The sequence below is a fragment of the Ranitomeya imitator genome, chromosome 4 (assembly GCF_032444005.1).
Source record: "Ranitomeya imitator isolate aRanImi1 chromosome 4, aRanImi1.pri, whole genome shotgun sequence".
Lineage (NCBI taxonomy): Eukaryota > Metazoa > Chordata > Amphibia > Anura > Dendrobatidae > Ranitomeya > Ranitomeya imitator.
The window spans coordinates 528,182,010-528,203,423 of record NC_091285.1 but is presented as its reverse complement, the minus strand read 5'-3'; the positions used below and the strand labels follow the sequence as shown (position 1 = coordinate 528,203,423).

At 49.0% G+C, this 21,414-nt stretch overlaps 1 protein-coding gene across 1 annotated transcript in view; it reads left to right on the top strand.

The window, feature by feature from the left end:
* The window catches only part of VPS33B (VPS33B late endosome and lysosome associated), a 121,728-nt gene that overhangs the window by 10,963 nt on the left and 89,351 nt on the right, over nt 1-21,414 (top strand). Inside the window, exons 2-4 of the mRNA XM_069766166.1 lie at nt 16,256-16,372; nt 18,708-18,788; nt 18,985-19,046. Of these exons, the coding sequence (XP_069622267.1) occupies nt 16,280-16,372; nt 18,708-18,788; nt 18,985-19,046 (236 nt within the window). The 5' untranslated portion in view covers nt 16,256-16,279. The remainder of the gene's footprint in view (nt 1-16,255; nt 16,373-18,707; nt 18,789-18,984; nt 19,047-21,414) is intronic.

Here is a 21,414-nt window from a genome sequence, read left to right as displayed (position 1 = left end):
CGATGCCGGCTACACAGCGGGGGAACAGCTGGCGGTGCTGAACCCCACTAACACATTGGCTGGTGTTTTTCTCTGTGCAGCTAGCATTTCCGGGCAAAAACTAGCGTTGTTAGAGCCCAGGGTCAGCAGGAGGAGGAGAGGAGCAGAGTGTAGGCCGCAGCCTAGTTGAACCAATTTCAAAGGTTACCTTTAACCCCCCCTCAGGTGTTACAAAGTACAAGAGCCACTCCTTCTGCAGCATTAATGCTGCACAAGTAAAAGGTTGCTCTATTAATTTTTCTACTTACACAAGCTGAATGCAACACGTAGACTATTTAGCCCATTATACTGTTAATCAGTAGTGGAGGCGTGACTTGTCTTTTTAAAGAAAAGCAGCACAGGTGTCGAAAACAACACCTTTTTGCATGGGCGCAGCTTCCTGAGCGTTGTTAGTTGCTGTACAGGAGTCTGCGCTCTTGTGATCCTTTGGCCATGCGCTGTGAGCGCTTCCTGTCTTATGACCTCATTTCATGTTGGCCGTTGCGGTTAGCGATGGACATGAATCCCAGACCCACAGTGTGTTTTTAAAAAATCACACTGCGGTGCTGGGATTCGTGCCCTGGTGCACTAAATATGTTTGCCGCTCACACATGTCCTTACACCTGCTTCAGACTGGGCGGCCTCATCTGATCCCTTATCGCCTGCCGCGGCCATGAGGACACCCAGTCTGAAGAAGGCGGAAGGAGATGAGTGAACACAGGCAAACATATGCACTGCACATGCCCATCAATCACACCCTCGCTGTCCAAAAAAAATAAGACACCGAGGGCCGTTGTTTCGAGCAGGGGAGATGCACAGGCGCAGCCAGCTAACCAATGATGTCAAAAGACGGGCAGCGCTAACAAGGGTGGTGCTGCGTGTCATTACAAAGGAAAGTCACACCTCAGGGACATTGTAATGGTCTCTAATGAGACACATTTTGTACGTGTTGAGTTCCACGTGGGCAAGGAGAAAAAGTCAGCCACCTTGTACAAATGCAGCAGTACTGCTGTACAAGGTGGCTGTTATACATAGAAACACCTGTGGGTGGGGGGCAGGCTCCCTTCAATTTCAGTTCATGTGCCTGCGTGGCGTTTGCAGGTCACGTTGCAAGCTACACAGCAGGGGAACAGCTGGCGTTGCTGAACCCCACTGACACATTGACTGGTGTTTTTCTCTGTGCAGATTGCATGTCCGGGCAAAAACTAGCGGTGTTAGAGCCCAGGGTCAGCAGGAGGAGGAGGAGAGGAGCAAAGTGTAGGCCGAAGCCTGCACTGGTGGCAGCTTTTGGTCGGTTGTGCCAGCGTGGCTTGTGCTGGACACGATGCCGGCTACACAGCGGGGGAACAGCTGGCGGTGCTGAACCCCACTAACACATTGGCTGGTGTTTTTCTCTGTGCAGCTAGCATGTCCGGGCAGAAACTGGCGTTGTTTGAGCCCAGGGTCAGCAGGAGGAGGAGAGGAGCAAAGTGTAGGCCGAAGCCTGCACTGGTGGCAGCTTTTGTTCTGTTGTGCCAGCGTGGCTTGTGCTGGACACGTTGCCGACTACACAGCAGGGGAACAGCTAGCGGTGCTGAACCCCACTAACACATTGGCTGGTGTTTTTCTCTGTGCAGCTAGCATTTCCGGGCAAAAACTAGCGGTGTTTGAGCCCAGGGTCAGCAGGAGGAGTAGAGGAGCACAGTGTAGGCCGAAGCCTAGTTGAACCAATTTCAAAGGTTACCTTTACCCCCCCCCCTCAGGTGTTGCAAGGTACAAGAGCCACACCTTGAACAGCATTAATGATGCACAAGTCAAAGGTTGCTCTATTTAATTTTGCTCCATGCACACGCTGAATTAAACACGTACACTATTTAGCCCATTATACTGTCAAACAGTAGTGGAGGCGTGACTAGTACTACTAGTCTTTTTAAGGAGACGCAGCACAGGTGTACAAATTAACACCTAGGTGCTGTGCGCAGATTCCTTACCGTTGTTATTTGCAGTACAGGAAACTGCGCTCTTGTGTTATCCCTTGGCAATACCCTGTTAGTGCAGGCCGTCTCATGACCTCATTTCATGTTGGCCGGTGCGGTTAACGATGGCCATGAATCCCAGACCCACAGTGGCTTTTCCTAAAGTCACACTGCGGTGCTGGGATTCGTGGCCTTGTGCAGTAAATATGTTCGCCGCTCACACATGTCCTTACACCTGCTTCAGACTGGGCGGCCTCAGCTGATCCCTTATCGCATGCCGCGGCCATGAGGCCGCACAGTCAGAAGAAGGAGGGGAGTGAAAACAGGGGAACATATGCACTGCTCGTGCCCATCAATCACACCCTCGCAGTCAAAATATATGAGACAACGGGGGGCGTTGTGTCGGGCAGGGGGGACGCACAGGCACAGCCAGCCAACCAATGATGTCAGGAGACGGGCAGCGCTAACAATGGGGGTGCTGCGTGTCATTAAAAAGGAAAGTCACACCTCAGGGACATTGTAATGGTCTGTAATGAGACACATTTTGTACTTGTTGAGTTCCACGTGTGCAAGGAGAAAAAGTCAGCCACCTTGTACAAATGCAGCAGTACTGCTGTACAAGGTGGCTGTTATACATAGAAACACCTGGGGGGGTGGGGGGCAGGCTCCCTTCAATTTCAGTTCATGTTCCTGCGTGGCGTTTGCAGGAAACGTTGCAAGCTACACAGCAGGGGAACAGCTGGCGGTGCTGAACCCCACTAACACATTGGCTGGTGTTTTTCTCTGTGCAGCTAGCATGTCCGGGCAGAAACTGGCGTTGTTTTAGCCCAGGGTCAGCAGGAGGAGGAGAGGAGCAAAGTGTAGGCCGAAGCCTGCACTGGTGGCAGCTTTTGGTCAGTTGTGCCAGCGTGGCTTGTGCTGGACACGATGCCGACTACACAGCAGAGGAACAGCTGGCGGTGCTGAACCCCACTAACACATTGGCTGGTGTTTTTCTCTGTGCAGCTAGCATGTCCGGGCAGAAACTGGCGTTGTTTTAGCCCAGGGTCAGCAGGAGGAGGAGAGGAGCAAAGTGTAGGCCGAAGCCTGCACTGGTGGCAGCTTTTGGTCGGTTGTGCCAGCGTGGCTTGTGCTGGACACGATGCCGGCTACACAGCGGGGGAACAGCTGGCGGTGCTGAACACCACTAACACATTGGCTGGTGTTTTTCTCTGTGCAGCTAGCATTTCCGGGCAAAAACTAGCGTTGTTAGAGCCCAGGGTCAGCTGGAGGAGGAGAGGAGCAGAGTGTAGGCCGAAGCCTAGTTGAACCAATTTCAAAGGTTACCTTTAACCCCCCCTCAGGTGTTACAAAGTACAAGAGCCACTCCTTCTGCAGCATTAATGCTGCACAAGTAAAAGGTTGCTCTATTAATTTTTCTACTTGCACAAGCTGAATGCAACACGTAGACTATTTAGCCCATTATACTGTTAATCAGTAGTGGAGGCGTGACTTGTCTTTTTAAAGAAAAGCAGCACAGGTGTCGAAAACAACACCTTTTTGCATGGGCGCAGCTTCCTGAGCGTTGTTAGTTGCTGTACAGGAGTCTGCGCTCTTGTGATCCTTTGGCCATGCGCTGTGAGCGCTTCCTGTCTTATGACCTCATTTCATGTTGGCCGTTGCGGTTAGCGATGGACATGAATCCCAGACCCACAGTTTTTTTTTAAAAAATCACACTGCGGTGCTGGGATTCGTGCCCTGGTGCACTAAATATGTTTGCCGCTCACACATGTCCTTACACCTGCTTCAGACTGGGCGGCCTCATCTGATCCCTTATCGCCTGCCGCGGCCATGAGGACACCCAGTCTGAAGAAGGCGGAAGGAGATGAGTGAACACAGGCAAACATATGCACTGCACATGCCCATCAATCACACCCTCGCTGTCCAAAAAAAAAAGACACCGAGGGCCGTTGTTTCGAGCAGGGGAGATGCACAGGCGCAGCCAGCTAACCAATGATGTCAAAAGACGGGCAGCGCTAACAAGGGTGGTGCTGCGTGTCATTACAAAGGAAAGTCACACCTCAGGGACATTGTAATGGTCTCTAATGAGACACATTTTGTACGTGTTGAGTTCCACGTGGGCAAGGAGAAAAAGTCAGCCACCTTGTACAAATGCAGCAGTACTGCTGTACAAGGTGGCTGATATACATAGAAACACCTGTGGGTGGGGGGCAGGCTCCCTTCAATTTCAGTTCATGTGCCTGCGTGGCGTTTGCAGGTCACGTTGCAAGCTACACAGCAGGGGAACAGCTGGCGTTGCTGAACCCCACTGACACATTGACTGGTGTTTTTCTCTGTGCAGATTGCATGTCCGGGCAAAAACTAGCGGTGTTAGAGCTCAGGGTCAGCAGGAGGAGGAGGAGAGGAGCAAAGTGTAGGCCGAAGCCTGCACTGGTGGCAGCTTTTGGTCGTTTGTGCCAGCGTGGCTTGTGCTGGACACGATGCCGGCTACACAGCGGGGGAACAGCTGGCGGTGCTGAACCCCACTAACACATTGGCTGGTGTTTTTCTCTGTGCAGCTAGCATTTCCGGGCAAAAACTAGCGGTGTTTGAGCCCAGGGTCAGCAGGAGGAGTAGAGGAGCAGAGTGTAGGCCGAAGCCTAGTTGAACCAATTTCAAAGGTTACCTTTAACCCCCCCTCAGGTGTTGCAAGGTACAAGAGCCACACCTTGTGCAGCATTAATGCTGCACAAGTAAAAGGTTGCTCTATTTGTTTTGCTCCTTGCACACGCTGACTAAAACACGTACACTATTTAGCCCATTATACTGTAAAACAGTTGTGGAGGCGTGACTTGTCTTTTTAACGAGACGCAGCACAGGTGTCAAAATTTGCACCTAGGTACTGGGCGCAGATTCCTGAGCGTTGTTATTTGCTGTACAGGAGTCTGCGCTATTGTGATCCCTTGGCCATGCGCTGTGAGCGCTTCCTGTCTTCTGACCTCATTTCATGTCGGCCGTTGCGGTTAGCGATGGACATGAATCCCAGACCCACAGTGTGTTTTCAAAAAATCACACTGCGTGGCTGGGATTCGTGGCCTTGTGCAGTAAATAGGTTTGCCGCTTACACATGTCCTTACACCTGCTCCAGACTGGGCGGCCTCAGCTGATCCCTTATCGCCTACCACGGCCAGGAGGCCGCACAGTCTGAAGAAGGAGATGAGTTAAGACAGGCGAACATATGCACTGCTCGTGCCCATAAACCACACCCTCGCTGACAAAATAAATATGACAACGAGGGGCGTTGTTTCTAGCAGGGCGGATGCACAGGCGCAGCCAGCTAACCATGATGACAAAAGACGGGAAACGCTACCAAGGGGGGTGCTGCGTATCATTACAAAGGAAAGTCACACCTCAGGGACAGTGGAATGGTCTCAATGAGACACATTTTGTACGTGTTGAGTTCCACGTGGGCAAGGAGAAAAAGTCAGCCACCTTGTACAAATGCAGCAGTACTGCTGTACTAGGTGGCTGTTATACATAGAAACACCTGGGGGGGTGGGGCCAGGTTCCCTTTTAATTTAAGTTCCTGTGCCTGCATGGCGTTTGCAGGTCACGTTGCCGGCTACACAGCAGGGGAACAGCTGGCGTTGCTGAACCCCACTAACACATTGGCTGGTGTTTTTCTCTGTGCAGCTAGCACTTCCGGGCAAAAACTAGCGGTGTTTGAGCCCAGGGTCAGCAGGAGGAGGAGAGGAGCAGAGTGTAGGCCGAAGCCTGCACTGGTGGCAGCTTTTGTTCTGTTGTGCCAGCGTGGCTTGTGCTGGACACGTTGCCGACTACACAGCAGGGGAACAGCTGGCGGTGCTGAACCCCACTGACACATCACCTAGTGTTTTTTCTGTGTAGACAACACTTCCAGGTGGCAACTGACAGTGTTGAAACCCAGGGAATCAAAGAGGAGCAGAGTGTAGGCCGAAGCCTGCAGTGGAGCAAGTTGAAAGGGAACCTTTAACCCCCCCCCCCCCAGGCATTTGTTGCTGAAAGAGCCATCTTGTACAGCAGTAATACTGCACATGGAAAATGGTGGCTCCGAAAATTATGCTCCTTGCAAACGCTGAAGTACACACTCATATAATGTGTCCCCTCACACCGTCAAACCATCCCGGAAGTGGGACTTTCCTTTGTAATGTGACACAGCACAGCCGTCATTCCAACCCCCTTGGTGCCGGGCGCCACCTCCTCAACGTTGTTTGGTTCTGTCACAGAGCCCGCGCTGTAATGTTATCCCTTGGCCATGCACAGTTAGCGGTGCCCGTCTTCTGACATCATGTAGGTGTCAGGCTGGCAGTGCCTGTGCGTCCAAGCTGCCCGAGATCCAACCTTGCAGTGTCATCTAATGTAGTCCCACTGCGGGCCAGGGATCCATGGGCATGCGCAGTGCATATCATCGCCTCTCACTCACCTCCTTCCTGCTTCTTCAGACTGTGCGGCGTCACGGCCGTGGCATGCTATTAGGGATCAGCTGACGCCGCCTAGTCTGAAGAAGCGTGAAGAAGGGGAGTGAGAGGCTAGTATATGCACTGCGCATGGCCATGGATACCAGGCCCACTGTGGGATCACATTAGACGACACTGCGAGGTGTGATTTCGGGCAGCGTGGACGCACAGGCGCAGCCAGGACGACAACAAATGATGTCAGAGGACGGGCAGCGCAAACTGTGCATGGCCAAGGGATAACATAACAGCGCAGGGTCCATGACGGAATCAAACAACGCTAAGGAGGCAGCGCACGGTGCCAAGGGGGTAGCAATGACGGCTGTGCTGCGTCACATTACAAAGGAAAGTCCCACCTCCGGGACGGTTGGACGGTGTGAGGGGACACATTACATGAGTGTGTAGTTCAGCGTTTGCAAGGAGCATAATTTCAAGAGCGACCTTTCCCTTGTGCAGTATTAGTGCTGCACATGGTGGCTCTTTCAGTAACAAACGCCTAGGGGGGGGGGGGGGACAGGTCCCCTTACATTTTAGTTGTGCCAGCGTGGCGGTCGCATGACACATTGCCGGATACACAGCTGGGGATCAGCTGACGTTACTGAACCCCAATAACAGAGGAGCGACTGTTGACTGTGCACACAGCACTTCCAGGCACCAACTGGCGGTGTTAGAGCCCAGGGACAGCAGGAGGAGCAGATTGGAGGTATTGCCGCACACACAGCTGGGGATCAGCTGACGTTACTGAACCCCAATAACAGAGGAGCGACTGTTGACTGTGCACACAGCACTTCCAGGCACCAACTGGCGGTGTTAGAGCCCAGGGACAGCAGGAGGAGCAGAGGAACAGAGTGTAGGCCGAAGCCTGATTGGAGCAAGTTGAAAGGAAACCTTTAACCCCCCCCCCCCCCCCCAAGACGTTTGTAGCTGAAAGAGCCATGTTGTGCAGCACTAAGGATGCAAAAGGAAAAGGTTGCTCTTTTAATTATGCTCCTTGCAAACACCGAAGTAAACACTAAAAATGTGTCCCTTTATACCGTTAAACCGTTCCGGAGGTGCGAATTTCCTTCGTAATGGGACACAGCACAGCTGTCATTCCTATCCCCTTGATGCCGTGCGCTGCCTCCTCAGCGTTGTTTTAAGCTGTCACGGAGCCTGCGCTGTTCTGTTAGCCCTTGGCCATGCCCAATTAGCGCTGCCTGTCTTCTGACATAATTTGGTGTCAGGCTGTCAGTGCCTGTGCGTCCACGCTGCTCCAGATCCCACCTCGCAGTCTCATCTAACGTAATCCCACTGCGGGCCTTGGAACCATGGGCATGCACAGTGCATAACCTCGACTCTCACTCCCCTCCTTCCCTCTTCTTCAGACTGTGCGGTGTCACGGCCGTGGCATGCTAGGGATCAGCTGACGGCGCACAGTCTAAAGAAGGCGGAGGGAAATGAGCGAGAGCCCGAGGGGAAGATATGCACTGCGCATGCCCATGGATCCCAGGCCCGCAGTGTGACTCAATCAGAAGACACTGCGAGGCGGGATCTCGGGCACCGCGGCCGCACAGGCGCAGCCAGCCTGACACCAAATTATGTCAGAAGACAGGCAGCGCAAATAGGGCATGCCCAAGGGATAACAGAACAGCGCAGGCTCCGTGACAGCTTAAAACAACGCTGAGGAGGCAGCGCATGGCACCAAGGGGGTAGGAATGACGGCTGTGCTGCGTCACATTACGAAGGAAAGTCCCAGCTCCGGGACGGTATAACGGTATCAGTGAACACATTTTATAAGTGTTAAGTTCTGCGTGTGCAAAGAGCTAAAAAAAAAGAGCTACCTTTTCCTTGTGCAGCATTACTGCTGCACAAGATGGCTCTTTCAGTAACAAACGACAGGGGGGGGGGGGGGGACAGGTTCCCTTACATTTAGGTTGTTGTGCCAGCGTGGCGGTCGCAGGACACATTACCGGCTACACAGCTGGGGATCAGCTGACGTTACTGAAACCCAATAACACTGGGTCGTATGTTTTTACTGTGCAGCCTGCACTTCTGAGCCGCAACTGGCGGTGTTGGAGCCCAGGAATAGCAGTTCAGGTGGAAGAAAGATGAACACAGCAGGAGACCTGGATGACACCCAATTACTTAATCAGGCAGAGGAGTGGCAAATTCCTGCGAGATCCAGGCCTGGTTCATTTTCAGGAAAGTAAGCCGGTCAACGTTATCGGAGGATAGTCGCATGCGACGGTCTGTTAGTACACCACCTGCGGCACTAAAGACACGTTCCGATAAGACACTAGCCGCAGGGCAAGCCAGCACCTCCAATGCATACTGGCTTAGCTCTGGCCATGTATCCAGCTTAGAGACCCAAAACTTGAACGGGGAAGAGCCGTCTGGGAGTACAGTAAGAGGGCAAGCCATGTAGTCTGTCACCATCTGACGGAACCGTTGCCTCCTGCTGACTGGAGCCGCCGGTGATGGTGTAGACATTTGGGGCGGGCACACAAAAGTGTGCCAGAGTTGTGCCATACTGGGCTTGCCTTGGGCAGAGGCACTGCTTCTGCTCCCTCTTTGGGCAGAGCCTCCCCCACTGCCTCGACGCACTGAGCTGCTTTGTAAAGCACTAGCAGCACTCCTCTCAGTTGGACAGGAGAAGATGATGGAATTCACCAGTGTGTCGTGGTACTCCCGCAATTTACGCTCCCGGGTCAACGCAGGGATGAGGTTTTGGACGTTGTCCCGGTAGCGAGGATCGAGGAGGGTGAACACCCAATAATCAGGCATGTTGAGAATGTGGTCGATGCGGCGGTCGTTTCTCAGGCACTGCAGCATGAAATCCACCATGTGCTGCAGAGTGCCAACCGGCCCAGAAACGCTGTCCCCTGCTTGAGACATGATCTCTGCCCGCTCGTCATCACCCCACCCTCGCTGTACACACTGACCACTGGACAATTGTGTCGCTCCCTCCTCTGGACGGAGCTCTTCCTCCTCCATTGACTCCTCCTCATCCTCCTCACAAATTGGCCCCTGCGTACCCCTTTGTGAGGAACCACGTGGCGCTGACTCTCCAGAAGCTGATGGAAAAGGTGACTCCTCATCCTCCACCTCTTCCACCACATCATCCCTTAACCCTGCAAAGTTTGCTGAAGCAGGCAGATAAGGGGGACAGTCATGCTGACTAGTGCATCATCTGCACTTGCCATCCGCGTGGAATAATCAAAAGGACGCAAAACCTGGCAGACGTCCTTCATAGTGGCCCACTCTGTGGTTGTGAAGTCTGATCGGCGCTGACTGCGACTTCTTTGCGCCTGATGCAGCTGGTACTCCATAACTGCTTGCTGCTGCTCACACAACCGCTCCAACATATGTAACGTGGAATTCCACCGGGTAGGTAGGTCACATATGATGCGGTGTTCCGGAAGGCGGAATCGGCGCTGCAGAGCAGCAATGCGGGATCTGGCCAAGCTGGAACGCCGCAAGTGAGCACACTCTAGGCGGACCTTGTGCAGCAGGGCATCAAGATCCGGATAGTCCCTCAGAAAACTCTGCACAACCAAATTGAGCACATGTGCCAGACATGGGATGTGAGTGAGGTTGCCAAGGGCCAAAGCTGCCACCAGATTTCGGCCATTGTCACACACTACCATGCCTGGCTGGAGATTCGCTGGCAGTAACCACACATCGCTCTCCTGCTTGATGGCATTCCAGAGCTCCTGCGCTGTGTGGCTTCGATGCCCCAATGAAACTAGTTTCAAGACGGCCTGCTGACGTTTGGCCACGGCTGTGCTCATGTCGGTCATAGGTAAACGTTCACGGGTCCATGTGGGGGTGGACTGTGACGGATCCTGCAGAGAGGAATCAGAGGAACTGGTGTAAGAGGAGGAGTCGATGCGTACAGACTGGATTCCTGCAATCCTTGGAGTGGGCAGGACACGTCCTGCGCCACTCGCACGATCTGTACCTGGCTCAACAACATTAACCCAATGGGCAGTGAGGGAAACATATCGCCCCTGTCCATGCTGACTGGTCCACGCATCGGTGGTGAGGTGGACCTTGCTACTGACGGCGTTCAGTAGCGCATGTTTTATGTTTGCCTCAACATGCCTGTGCAGGGCAGGGACAGCCTGCCTGCTGAAGTAAAAGCGGCTGGGCACCTTGTACTGTGGGACTGCCAATGCCATCAAGTCACGGAAGCTGTCAGTCTCCACCAGCCTGAACGAGAGCATTTCCAGGGACAACAGTTTGGCAATGCCTGCATTCAGAGCCTGTGCTCGGGGGTGGTTGGCCGAGAATGCCCGCCTTTTCTCCCATGCCTGTACTACCGATGGCTGTAGAGTAGACTGGGAGTGTGAGGATGACTGGGAAGGTGGTGCTGTGGGTGGAATTACACAAGGTCTCTGGGAGGAAGCCAAACCAGCTGTGCGTGAGCTGGAGGAAGAGGCAACACGAGCTGAAGAGGTGGTAGCTGCCGCTGTTGGTTGGCCTACATCTTCAGTGTGTTTCTGTAACTCCACCGCGTGCCTGGTCCGCACATGTTTCCACATATTTGTGGTATTGAGGTTGCTGACATTTTTCCCTCTTTTTACTTTATGATGACACAGCTTGCATTTGACAAAACAAATGTCATCTGCAACTGTGTCAAAAAAGGACCAGGCACTGCAAGTCTTGGGAGCGCCCTTTTTGGCTTTGGAAAGAGACAGGCTCCTAACGGGTGCCAAAGTGGAGGCTACAGGCTCCGCAGTCTTCCCCCTCCCTCTCCCTCTTTGGCCCGTAAGAGGAAGCTCTTCCTCTGAGCTGCTCCCACCACCTTCCTGTTCCTCACGCCACGATGGGTCAAGGACCTCATCATCTCCACTACCCTCTGCCACCAACTGCTCCTCCTGGGTAGTCTCAGCAGCACAGTACGCACGAGAAAGCGGCACCTGAGTTTCATCATCAGATGCGTACTGCGCTGTGGTCACCGGAGGCACTGGCCCACCTGCCTCTTCAGAGTCAGAGAGAAAAAGGTGTTGGGCATCACTGCCTCTTCTTCCATTTCTCCAATGCTGCTTGGCTGGCCCCCTGTTTCCAAGCCAAGAGATTCAGAGAACAGAAGTAGAGACGGCTCCTGTCCTGGGCTCTCTGACTGCCTGGCCAATTTGGCAGGTGGTGAAGAGACAGATGGCTGCTCTCCAGTGCTCTGTGCCTGAGAGGATGTGGCACTAACTGAAGTCGATGCCGAGGCGTTAGCTGCCATCCACCCGACAACGGCTTCAATTTGGTCTTCACGCAGCAGCGGTGCACGGCGCTCTCCGACAAAGCTGCGCATGAAGGACTGTTCCCTGCTGAAACTGAGTGACGACGAGTCACCGGCGCCCGCAGCAGGCACAGAATCACCACGTCCTCTCCCTGCTCCTCTCCCTGCTCCGCGCCCACGCCCACGTGCCTTACTCCCTGCCCTCTTCATCTTGGTTGACAGATAAAGATAAGCAGAAAAGTACTAAGGCCTTAGTGTGCTTATTCCTGTAATGCTCCTCCTAACAGGTGTAAGAAACACTAATGTTGTAAATTGTGGACTAAACTTTATTATTTTTCAAATGTGGCCTACACAAGTGTTAAGTTGTGTTTGGTGAACTTAACCTTTTTTTTGGTGCAGATCGGGCTACAGAGCTAGTTTAAATCACACGGAGACCGTGCAGACAGCCGTAAACGGCGCTGCAAGGCCAAAAAACCCTCCTCTAGGTTATCCTATATAGTGTTTTTCCACTATTTAGCTGGATACAAGTGGAAAGACACTAATAGGAATTTTTTTTTTTCAAATTTTAAACTGGCTGCACTATTTGAAAAAAAGGAAATTGTTTTTCAAGGTATGAGGCAGTAACGCAACCTGAGCTGAATCCAACCGGCTATGGCTGCACACAGACTACAGGGCGAGCTGCGCTCACACAGAGACCGTGCAGACAGCCGTAAACGGCGCTGCAAGGCCCCAAAAAAACCCTCTAGGTTATCCTATGTAGTGTTTTTCCACAATTGAGCTGGAGACTGGTGGAAAGACACTAATAGGAATTTTTTTTTTTTTCAAATTTTAAACAGGCTGCACTATTTGAAAAAAAGGAAAATTTTTCTCAAGGTATGAGCCAGTAACGAACCCTGAGCTGAATCCAACCGGCTATGGCTGCACACAGACTACAGGGCGAGCTGGGCTCACACGGAGACCGTGCAGACAGCCGTAAACGGCGCTGCAAGGCCAAAAAACCCTCCTCTAGGTTATCCTATATAGTGTTTTTCCACTATTTAGCTGGATACGAGTGGAAAGACACTAATAGGAATTTTTTTTTTTCAAATTTTAAACAGGCTGCACTATTTGAAAAAAAGGAAAATTTTTCTCAAGGTATGAGCCAGTAACGAACCCTGAGCTGAATCCAACCGGCTATGGCTGCACACAGACTACAGGGCGAGCTGGGCTCACACGGAGACCGTGCAGACAGCCGTAAACGGCGCTGCAAGGCCCAAAAACCCCCCTCTAGGTTATCCTATGTAGTGTTTTTCCACAATAGAGCTGGAGACTGGTGGAAAAACACTAATAGGAAATTTGAGAAAAAATGTGCAGCAGGCTGCACTAAGAGCAAAAAAGAACAACTGTGTGAGGCAGTGTGAACCCCCCCTGAGCTGAATACAACCGGGTATATGGCTGCACACAGACTACAGAGTGAGCTGCACACACACACACACAGAGACCTTGCAGAACGCTGTTAAAACAGCGCTGCAAGGCAAGAGCAAGGTGAACAGTGAAGAACACACAGCGTTTTGCTAAATTAGCCTTTGGAAAGGAAAATAAAGCAATTAGCAAGCTCAACTGGCCCTCAGTTAGAACACAGCGTCCTGTCCCTAACTGAAATCACAGCAGAGTGAGCGCAAAATGGCGGCAGCGCTTTTTTATAGTGCAGAGTGACATCATTTCAGCAGCCAATCCAAGCCTTGCCAGTACTTACATGCCCACCATGCTAAACAGGATGTGCCCACACTTTCATTCATTCCTCATTGGCTGCTGCGTTCAATTTGAATTCTGGGAACTTCCGATTCCGGTATCCGATACGCGGGAAGTATCGGAATTCAGTATCGGAATTCCGATACCGCAAATATCGGCCGATACCCGATACTTGCGGTATCGGAATGCTCAACACTAGTCACCAGTAGAAGTGCCACTGCAGAGCGAAACGGCTGTCGTCCATTCCACTCCTGCTCCCATCCTCCCGACGCCGATGTTTTAAAGTATTGGAATAAAGACATTTTTTAACCGGTGAGTGTCATCCGTTCCTTTCAATTTTTGTATCCATTGTGGCTATTTTCTTTGGAGTGGCACCCCGGCTCACGGAGCACTTACTGCTGTATACATGCTTGCAGCATCAGTTCATGCTGTGCACTGAGTGGGCTTCCCCGCTGTGCGGATTAACCCTTTGTTGGAGCTATAGAGACGGGTATGTTCATTCTTTGTGGCAGTTTATGACACTTTTTTCAGGTGGCTTTTAGAGCAGACCCGATCCAAACTCATTTGAAAAAACAGTTGTGTGACTATACCTTTAAAGAGGTTGACCACTACTTTATCATTGATTGACTATCCTTAGAATAGGTCATCAATGTCCGATCAGTGGGGGTGCAATAGTTAGCACCCCCATCGATCAGCTGTTCTCGGTGACAGTGGCGGTCTGAGCTGACCAGTTATGGAGCTGCGCAACACAGCTCCGTCGACAAAATAGTGGTCGTGGCCAGGTACTGTACATACCCCCCCATTTTGATTTGAATAGGTGGCGGATGTGCAGTACCAGGTTGCGGACACTATACACTAGTCAGACCTGTGCTGTGCAGCTCCATAACTGGTCAATTCAGACCACCACTGTCACCGAGAACAGCTGATCGGTGGGGCTGCTAAGTATCGCACCTCCATTGATCGGATATTGATGACCTATCCCAAGGATAGTCCATCAATGTTAAAGTACTGGACAACCTCTTTAAGGGCATCACTAAGCTTTCTCAATGTACGGAACAGGAAATCTGACTAGTAACACCATTGATCCCCAACATATTAAAAATAGGGGAACCCCTGTACATGTTTCCAATATTTCTAATAAAGGAGGGCAATAAAAATCGGAGACCTAGATTCTTATTTCTGAGCAGTGTTATTATAAACTGTATGTTAAAATTTATCGCCAAAGATCACAGAATGTGACTGCAGGGAAGATTGTGTACGGACAATGAAGAGAGAAATAGGTCGAAACATTAATGATCTATTAATGATCACATTTTAAAATAATCCAAGCCACAGCGTTGATGTTGGCATGGCACTGTCAGTGCAGAGCTGCCAGAGAGTCCTGGACAGTCTGAAAAATAGGACACTTTTTTCCTTGTTTGTGAAAAAAAAAGATTTTTTTTTTTTAAGCTGACGACTCTAACAGAATATTATGATTGTCATTATCATCATTTTGCAGTGAATGCTGCTGACGTCTACATGTCAGAATTATGGGCTGTATACATGTGTCACTGATAATCAAAATGATTTATTACGGTTTTCTAATGTGTCTGTAAAAAAAAGTCGTCCGGCCATTATTTTTCATAAATTGTCCATAAAAAAAACAATTAAGTTGGTAACCCTGTGTCCGAGCCTGGCCAAGTATGCTCAGTATAGAGAGGCAAAATGCTCCACAAGTCACCGACAGCACCGATATTTGGTCACGACGATAGTAAAATAATGTATCATGTGCTGCTAAAATAAAGGAAATGATGGACTTATGTAGTAATAAATCCACTGCTCCCATATTACAAAATAACCATGTAGGATACGGGCAAAGTTGGCAGACCGGGTTCATAGTTACAGTGCTGGCCATAAGGCTTGTAATTTAGGTTCCCCAGATGTAAAATACATGGCACGAGATAGGAATTGCACTTTCACTACTTGAAGGGAACCTGTCACCCCGTTTTTTGAGATTGAGCTATAAATACTGTTAAATAGGGCCTGCGCTGTGTGTTCCTATAGTGTATGTAGTGTACCCCGATTCCCCATGTATGCTGAGAAATAACTTACCAAAGTCGCTGTTTTCGCCTGTCAATCAGGCTGGTCAGGTCGGGAGGGCGTGGTGACATCGCTGGTTCTTCCTCAGCTTTACGTTGGTGGCGTAGTGGCGTAGTGGTGAAGACACAGCGCGCGATCTGCGCTGTCATCCCTTTCGTCGGTGGGGGCGGCCATCTTCCTGGGGCCGCGCGTGCGCAGATCGAGTGCTCTGCTGCACGGGGCTTCAGGAAAATGGCCGCGGGATGCCGCGCGTGCGCATTAGAGATCGCGGCGGCCATTTTCCCAAAGCCGAGTTTGCATCTCGGCTTTGGGAAAATGGCCGCCGCGATCTCTAATGCGCACGTGCGGCATCCCGCGGCCATTTTCCTGAAGCCCCGTGCAGCAGAGCACTCGATCTGCGCACGCGCGGCCCCAGGAAGATGGCCGCCCCCACCGACGAAAGGGATGACAGCGCAGATCGCACGCTGTGTCTTCGCCACTACGCCACCAACGTAAAGCTGAGGAAGAACCAGCGATGTCACCACGCCCTCCCGACCTGACCAGCCTGATTGACAGGCGAAAACGGCGACTTTGGTAAGTTATTTCTCAGCATACATGGGGAATCGGGGTACACTACATACACTATAGGAACACACAGCGCAGGCCCTATTTAACAGTATTTATAGCTCAATCTCAAAAAACGGGGGTGACAGGTTCCCTTTGACATATCAAGTGCAAAGTGTAATTAGACTAAAAAAATAACTGTTTGTGCAGATAGGAATTGTTAATTATTGTTGGTCTTTTAGGTGGGCTAGAAAGAGAGGGAAGCCATGGCATCAGAACGGCTCGATGCTCCCGAGCTTCCTGACTTCACCATACTGAAGAGGGTGGCACGAGACCAGCTGATCTATCTTCTGGAGCAGGTCGGTGTCTAATACAATGAGATGACTTCACTCGTCACACCGTCATTTACTTGCTGGAAAGAATACGTCCCTGGATGTAGCCTATGGTATAGAACAGTCTTCATCCGGCACTTCATGGACAGATTATGGACCAGTGTTCCCGAACTCCAGTCCTCAAAAGCCACCTACAGGTCCTGTTTACTGGGTTTCCTTAGTATTCCCCAGGTGATGGAATTATTGCCTGTGTAGGTAATGTAATTATCAACTTGGCAATACTAAGGAAATCCCGAAAACCATGACCCCCTGGTAGGCTGTTGAGGATTGGAGTTGGGGAACACTGAGATAGGATAATGCATGTGACAGTGTTTTATAGCCTGCGTGTAAGGCACATTCATATGTACACATTTTTCTCTACAACTACACGTTTTGCAAGCAAATCTTGATGCGGCAGAACTGTAAATGTTCTGCTTTGATGCTGTTGGTTGCTCCGCACCACATACTATTTCCCATTGCAGATTTTTCCTAGAGCATGTTTGAGATTTGGAAAAATCTTGCTACTGTAATAATTTAGGAGATCCAGGGGAAGATTCATCCCCATCCATCCCCCTTGTTCATTGCAAGCCTGTCCCTGAAAGTAAGCAACTGGGCTTGGTAGTGTGATGAAGCACAGTACAAAGGGGCCGTGTCTGGCAGTGCCATGGGGCATTCTGGGGTTCTTGCAGTACCAAGTCTTACTATAGGACCACTAGGTCAATAAGATGTGATCGTGAGACCTTACAGATCTGTTCTTGAGAGGAGAATCTCACGGCCATTTAACCGGAGATCGCAACACAATGCTCAGACTGGTCGTCGGCTCTCCCTACCCGAGCATGACATAGGAATGCATGCTTTCACACTCCTGTCAGGAGAGCTGACGGACAGTCCCAGCATTGCGTTGCGATCCCTGTCCGATGGCTCTCCCTACCCAAGCATGACATAGGAATGCATGCTTTCACTGTTGTGAATTCTGTGGCTGAGTTCACTTCTGTGGTCACAAGTGGTATTGCAGTCTCTGGGCTTCCTCCCTCAGGTGTTTTGGTGAGCTCGTTGGCTGCCTTGCTATTTAGCTCCACCTGAGTCTGTCTTCCTTGCTCCTTGTCAATGTTCCAGTGTTGGATCTGAGCTACTGCATCTTTCCTTGGGCCTGCTGCTCTGCTAGATAAGTGCTTCTAGTTTGTTTTCTGTTTTTTCTGTCCAGCTTGCTATTAACTTTTACTGGAAGCTCTGAGAAGCAAAGGGGTGCACCGCCGTGCTGTTAGTTCGGCACGGTGGGTCTTTTTGCCCCTTTGCGTGGTTTTCGTTTTAGGGTTTTTTGTAGACTGCATAGTTCTCTTTGCTATCCTCGCTCTGTCTAGAATATCGGGCCTCACTTTGCTGAATCTATTTCATTCCTACGTTTGTCTTTTCATCTTGCTAACAGTCATTATATGTGGGGGGCTGCCTATTCCTTTGGGGTATTTCTCTGAGGTAAGTCAGGCTTGTATTTCTATCTTCAGGCTAGTCAGCTCCTCAGGCAGTGCCGAGTTGCATAGGTAGTGATAGGCGCAATCCACTGCTGCTTATAGTTGTGTGAGGATAGATCAGGTACTGCAGTCTACAGAGATTCCACGTCTCAGAGCTCGTCCTATTGTTTTTGGTTATTGCCAGATCTCTGTATGTGTGCTGATTACTGCATGCTGTGTTGCCTGATTGCCAGCCATAACATTTCACACTCCTGTCAGGAGAGCTGAGGGTCAGTCCCAGCATTGCGTTGCGATCCCTGTCCGACGGCTCTCCCTACCCGAGCATGACATAGAAATACATGCTTTCACACTCCTGTCAGGAGAGCTGACGGTCAGTCCCAGAATTGCGTTGCGATCCCTGTCCGAGTTATAAGGCTGTGTGACTCTCCCCTTATTGTTATACTGTTTCTCAAACAAAAATGTGGTTGGTGTTACGTTGGCTCCTAACCCGATGTTCCAATGTCCATTACAGTTCATTCTCCTTCATTCATTGGGCTGTTTTAAGCATCGTCTTCCATTTGACAGAGCGAGAAGTATTTCTATGTATTTCTATGACCTCTTAGGCCAGCATTTTTTAATCCATCCATTTTTCCATTTTTTGTATTGGGTATTGTGAGGGCATATGTGTGGCTTCCTTCATATATTATTTATGTAGAAAAAAAAAACAGAAAGCGGTCTCATTATCAATAAGTTAGATTTTGGCAGTTTTACAGATTATCTAAGATGGCCCTATGTTATATGTTTTATCCTCAAATTCATCGTTTGTTATAACATGTGCCCCAGTTTTATCATCTATATGTATATTTTACTTACAGCTGCCTGGAAAAAAAGATTTGTTCATTGAACCTGAGTTGATGAGTCCTTTGGATCGGATTGCCAATGTCTCAATATTAAAGGTACCGTACAATATATTTGGGGTGGGACATTACAAGGGTTGCTTGGCCACTGGACAACCACTTCTAATGCCCTCAATGTCCATCGCCTGGACATTAAAAATGTGTTCACCAGTGGACAAACCCTTTTCAATGAATTTATCATGTGTTTAGATATATTGATAAATCTGATTTATATCAATTATTTGTATTATTATAGCAACATGATATAGACAAACTATATAAGTTGGAGAACAAGCCCATTTATACCAACGCTGATCAGTAAGTAATAGTTCTTCCTCTTTTTCTTGTTTATATATATATATATATATATATATTCCAATGCATAAATCATTAAGTATTAATTTTCCTTTACTTTCTTAACCCTTATCCGGCTGAATAGGTACAATTGTAACTATTCCGTTTTAAAATTGCAATAACTTTTTTTTGAAAAGACGTAGAGGGCTGAAATTTCGTGACATCTCTACATTTTTGGTCCAGAATATATTGGCCAAATTTCAATAAAATATCTCCACCCGCTTCCGAGATAAGGGGTCGAGATCTTTTTGCATCCATAACAAGCTGCATAGGTACAAATGTACCTCATATATTTTGAATGAAGATAATGCAAGGGAAAAAGCATAAATTTTTTTTTAATGATAATGCTATTTAACTATTATAAACAAGTAAAAAACTGTTCATTTACATTATAAAAGAAAATGTAAGAAACTTTTTTTTATTGATTTTCTTTGCAAGTAATGCATGTTGGCTTTGCTATAGAGTGTTCATCGCAAATGGGTTTCACACAAACCACACAAGACTTTCTAGTCTTGCGTTGTTTTCGCCTCAGGTCTCTGCAGACATAGCAACTACCAACAACAGGGGAGGGTCCACGACTACCATGAGGTATTTTGGGGCCAGCTGCTGGCTGCGATGCTACCACAATGCATCGTCCAAGCACCATTTCTACTGCACCTCGAAGAAAATGGTTTCTCATTATCATTTTGTTTGTACTACGATCTTCAATTGCAATCATACACAGCTGATTTGCGAGATCTTTCAGGAACTTTCTTCGTTGATCCTTTGCCCTGAAGCTTGGATTGTGTTCTCTGTAGATGATGTAGGATGCTAACCCACTGACATCAATCATATTGTAGAAAAATGCCAAAGTCCAACGTGATGTTCGTCGTTTCACAGTGTACTCTCCCAACATTTTATCCATAACATCAACGCCACCTTTTGTTATGTTGTAGTATTTTATTATCTCTGGCTTGGCTGCTAGTGTCTCTTCAACTTCTCCCGTCATGTGCATAGATGATAGAAGCACGACTGATTTGTTCTTCTTTGGTACATATGAACAGACTGTTGCATCATGATTGTAGGCAAAATTTGTCGAGTATACAGGCCTTTCTTTGGCAGGCTGCATGTTGTTAGGTAGGAACCTTTTGTTTTTTCTCACTGTACCAACTAGTGTCATGTTCCAGGAGTTCAATACCTTAGCTAGTTCCATGGTTGTAAAGAAGTTATCGGTGGTGACATTTCTTCCAGAGCCTTTATACGAGCTCACTAGGTCCAATACTGTTCGTTCTCCAATGTTTACTTGTCGAGGACCATCAGTTGGTTTCCCAGTGTAGAGCTGACCTTGTAAAGGGTAGGCATTTGATGAGTCACAAGCCCAGAAAATCTTTATGCCATATTTAGCTGGTTTTGAAGGTATATACTGGGTAAATTTAGTATGACCTCTAAATGGAAATAATTGCTCGTCGACGGTGATACAATGATATGGCTTGTAGGCTCTCTCCAGATTACTGTTCAGCATTGTCCAGATGTCCCGTATTGGTGCAGCTTTATCTGTTTGCACACGTTCTGCACGTGTATTTTCGTTGTCAAACCTGATAAATCTGAGTATCATCTTGAAGCGGTCACGAGACATGGCTGCACGTATAAGAGGCAGAGCAGCAACATTCCACATTTCCTCCAGATTCTCTTTGTTGGCTCTGTGCACACCAGCAGCAATCAGTATGCCCAAAAATGCATGAAGTTCAATTTCAGTAAATTGCTTGAATGTTTTTTGTGGTGGCCGTTTGGAAGAATCAGGAAAACGTTGTACCAGTTCGTTGTTGTAAGCATCACAAACTCTCTTGGCCTTTCGATTCGTTTCCCGTAATATGATGTCACACATCTCGGGAGTCATGATGGACTTGAATAGCTCTTTTGCTGTATATAGGTTGCTGATTGCTGCAGGGCCACCTCTTTGTCGTAGGACATTACGAGATTTTGTTTGTGCATTTGGCAGTGGATTACTGCACCATTGAGTTTCATCCTTAGCAGTCCAAATGTCGCCTGCACTTTGAGGCACAGAATCATCCTCAACACTTTCGTCTGATTCGTATTCATTTTCATGCTCTATGACCATTTCTTGTTCAATGTCTGAATCTTCTTCAGTAACATCCACTTGTGGTACATAGTTTTCATCATCAGATGGAACATATGGTTCATCCTCATGCTCAGAATCAGATTCTTCTAGCATTCGCATTATTTCGTCAGACGTAAATCTGTAAATATGAAAAAATGTAAAATAAATAATTTTCCGAAATACTACATTATTGGCTTTTCACAAAATTATACTAACCTGCAAACACGTTTTCTT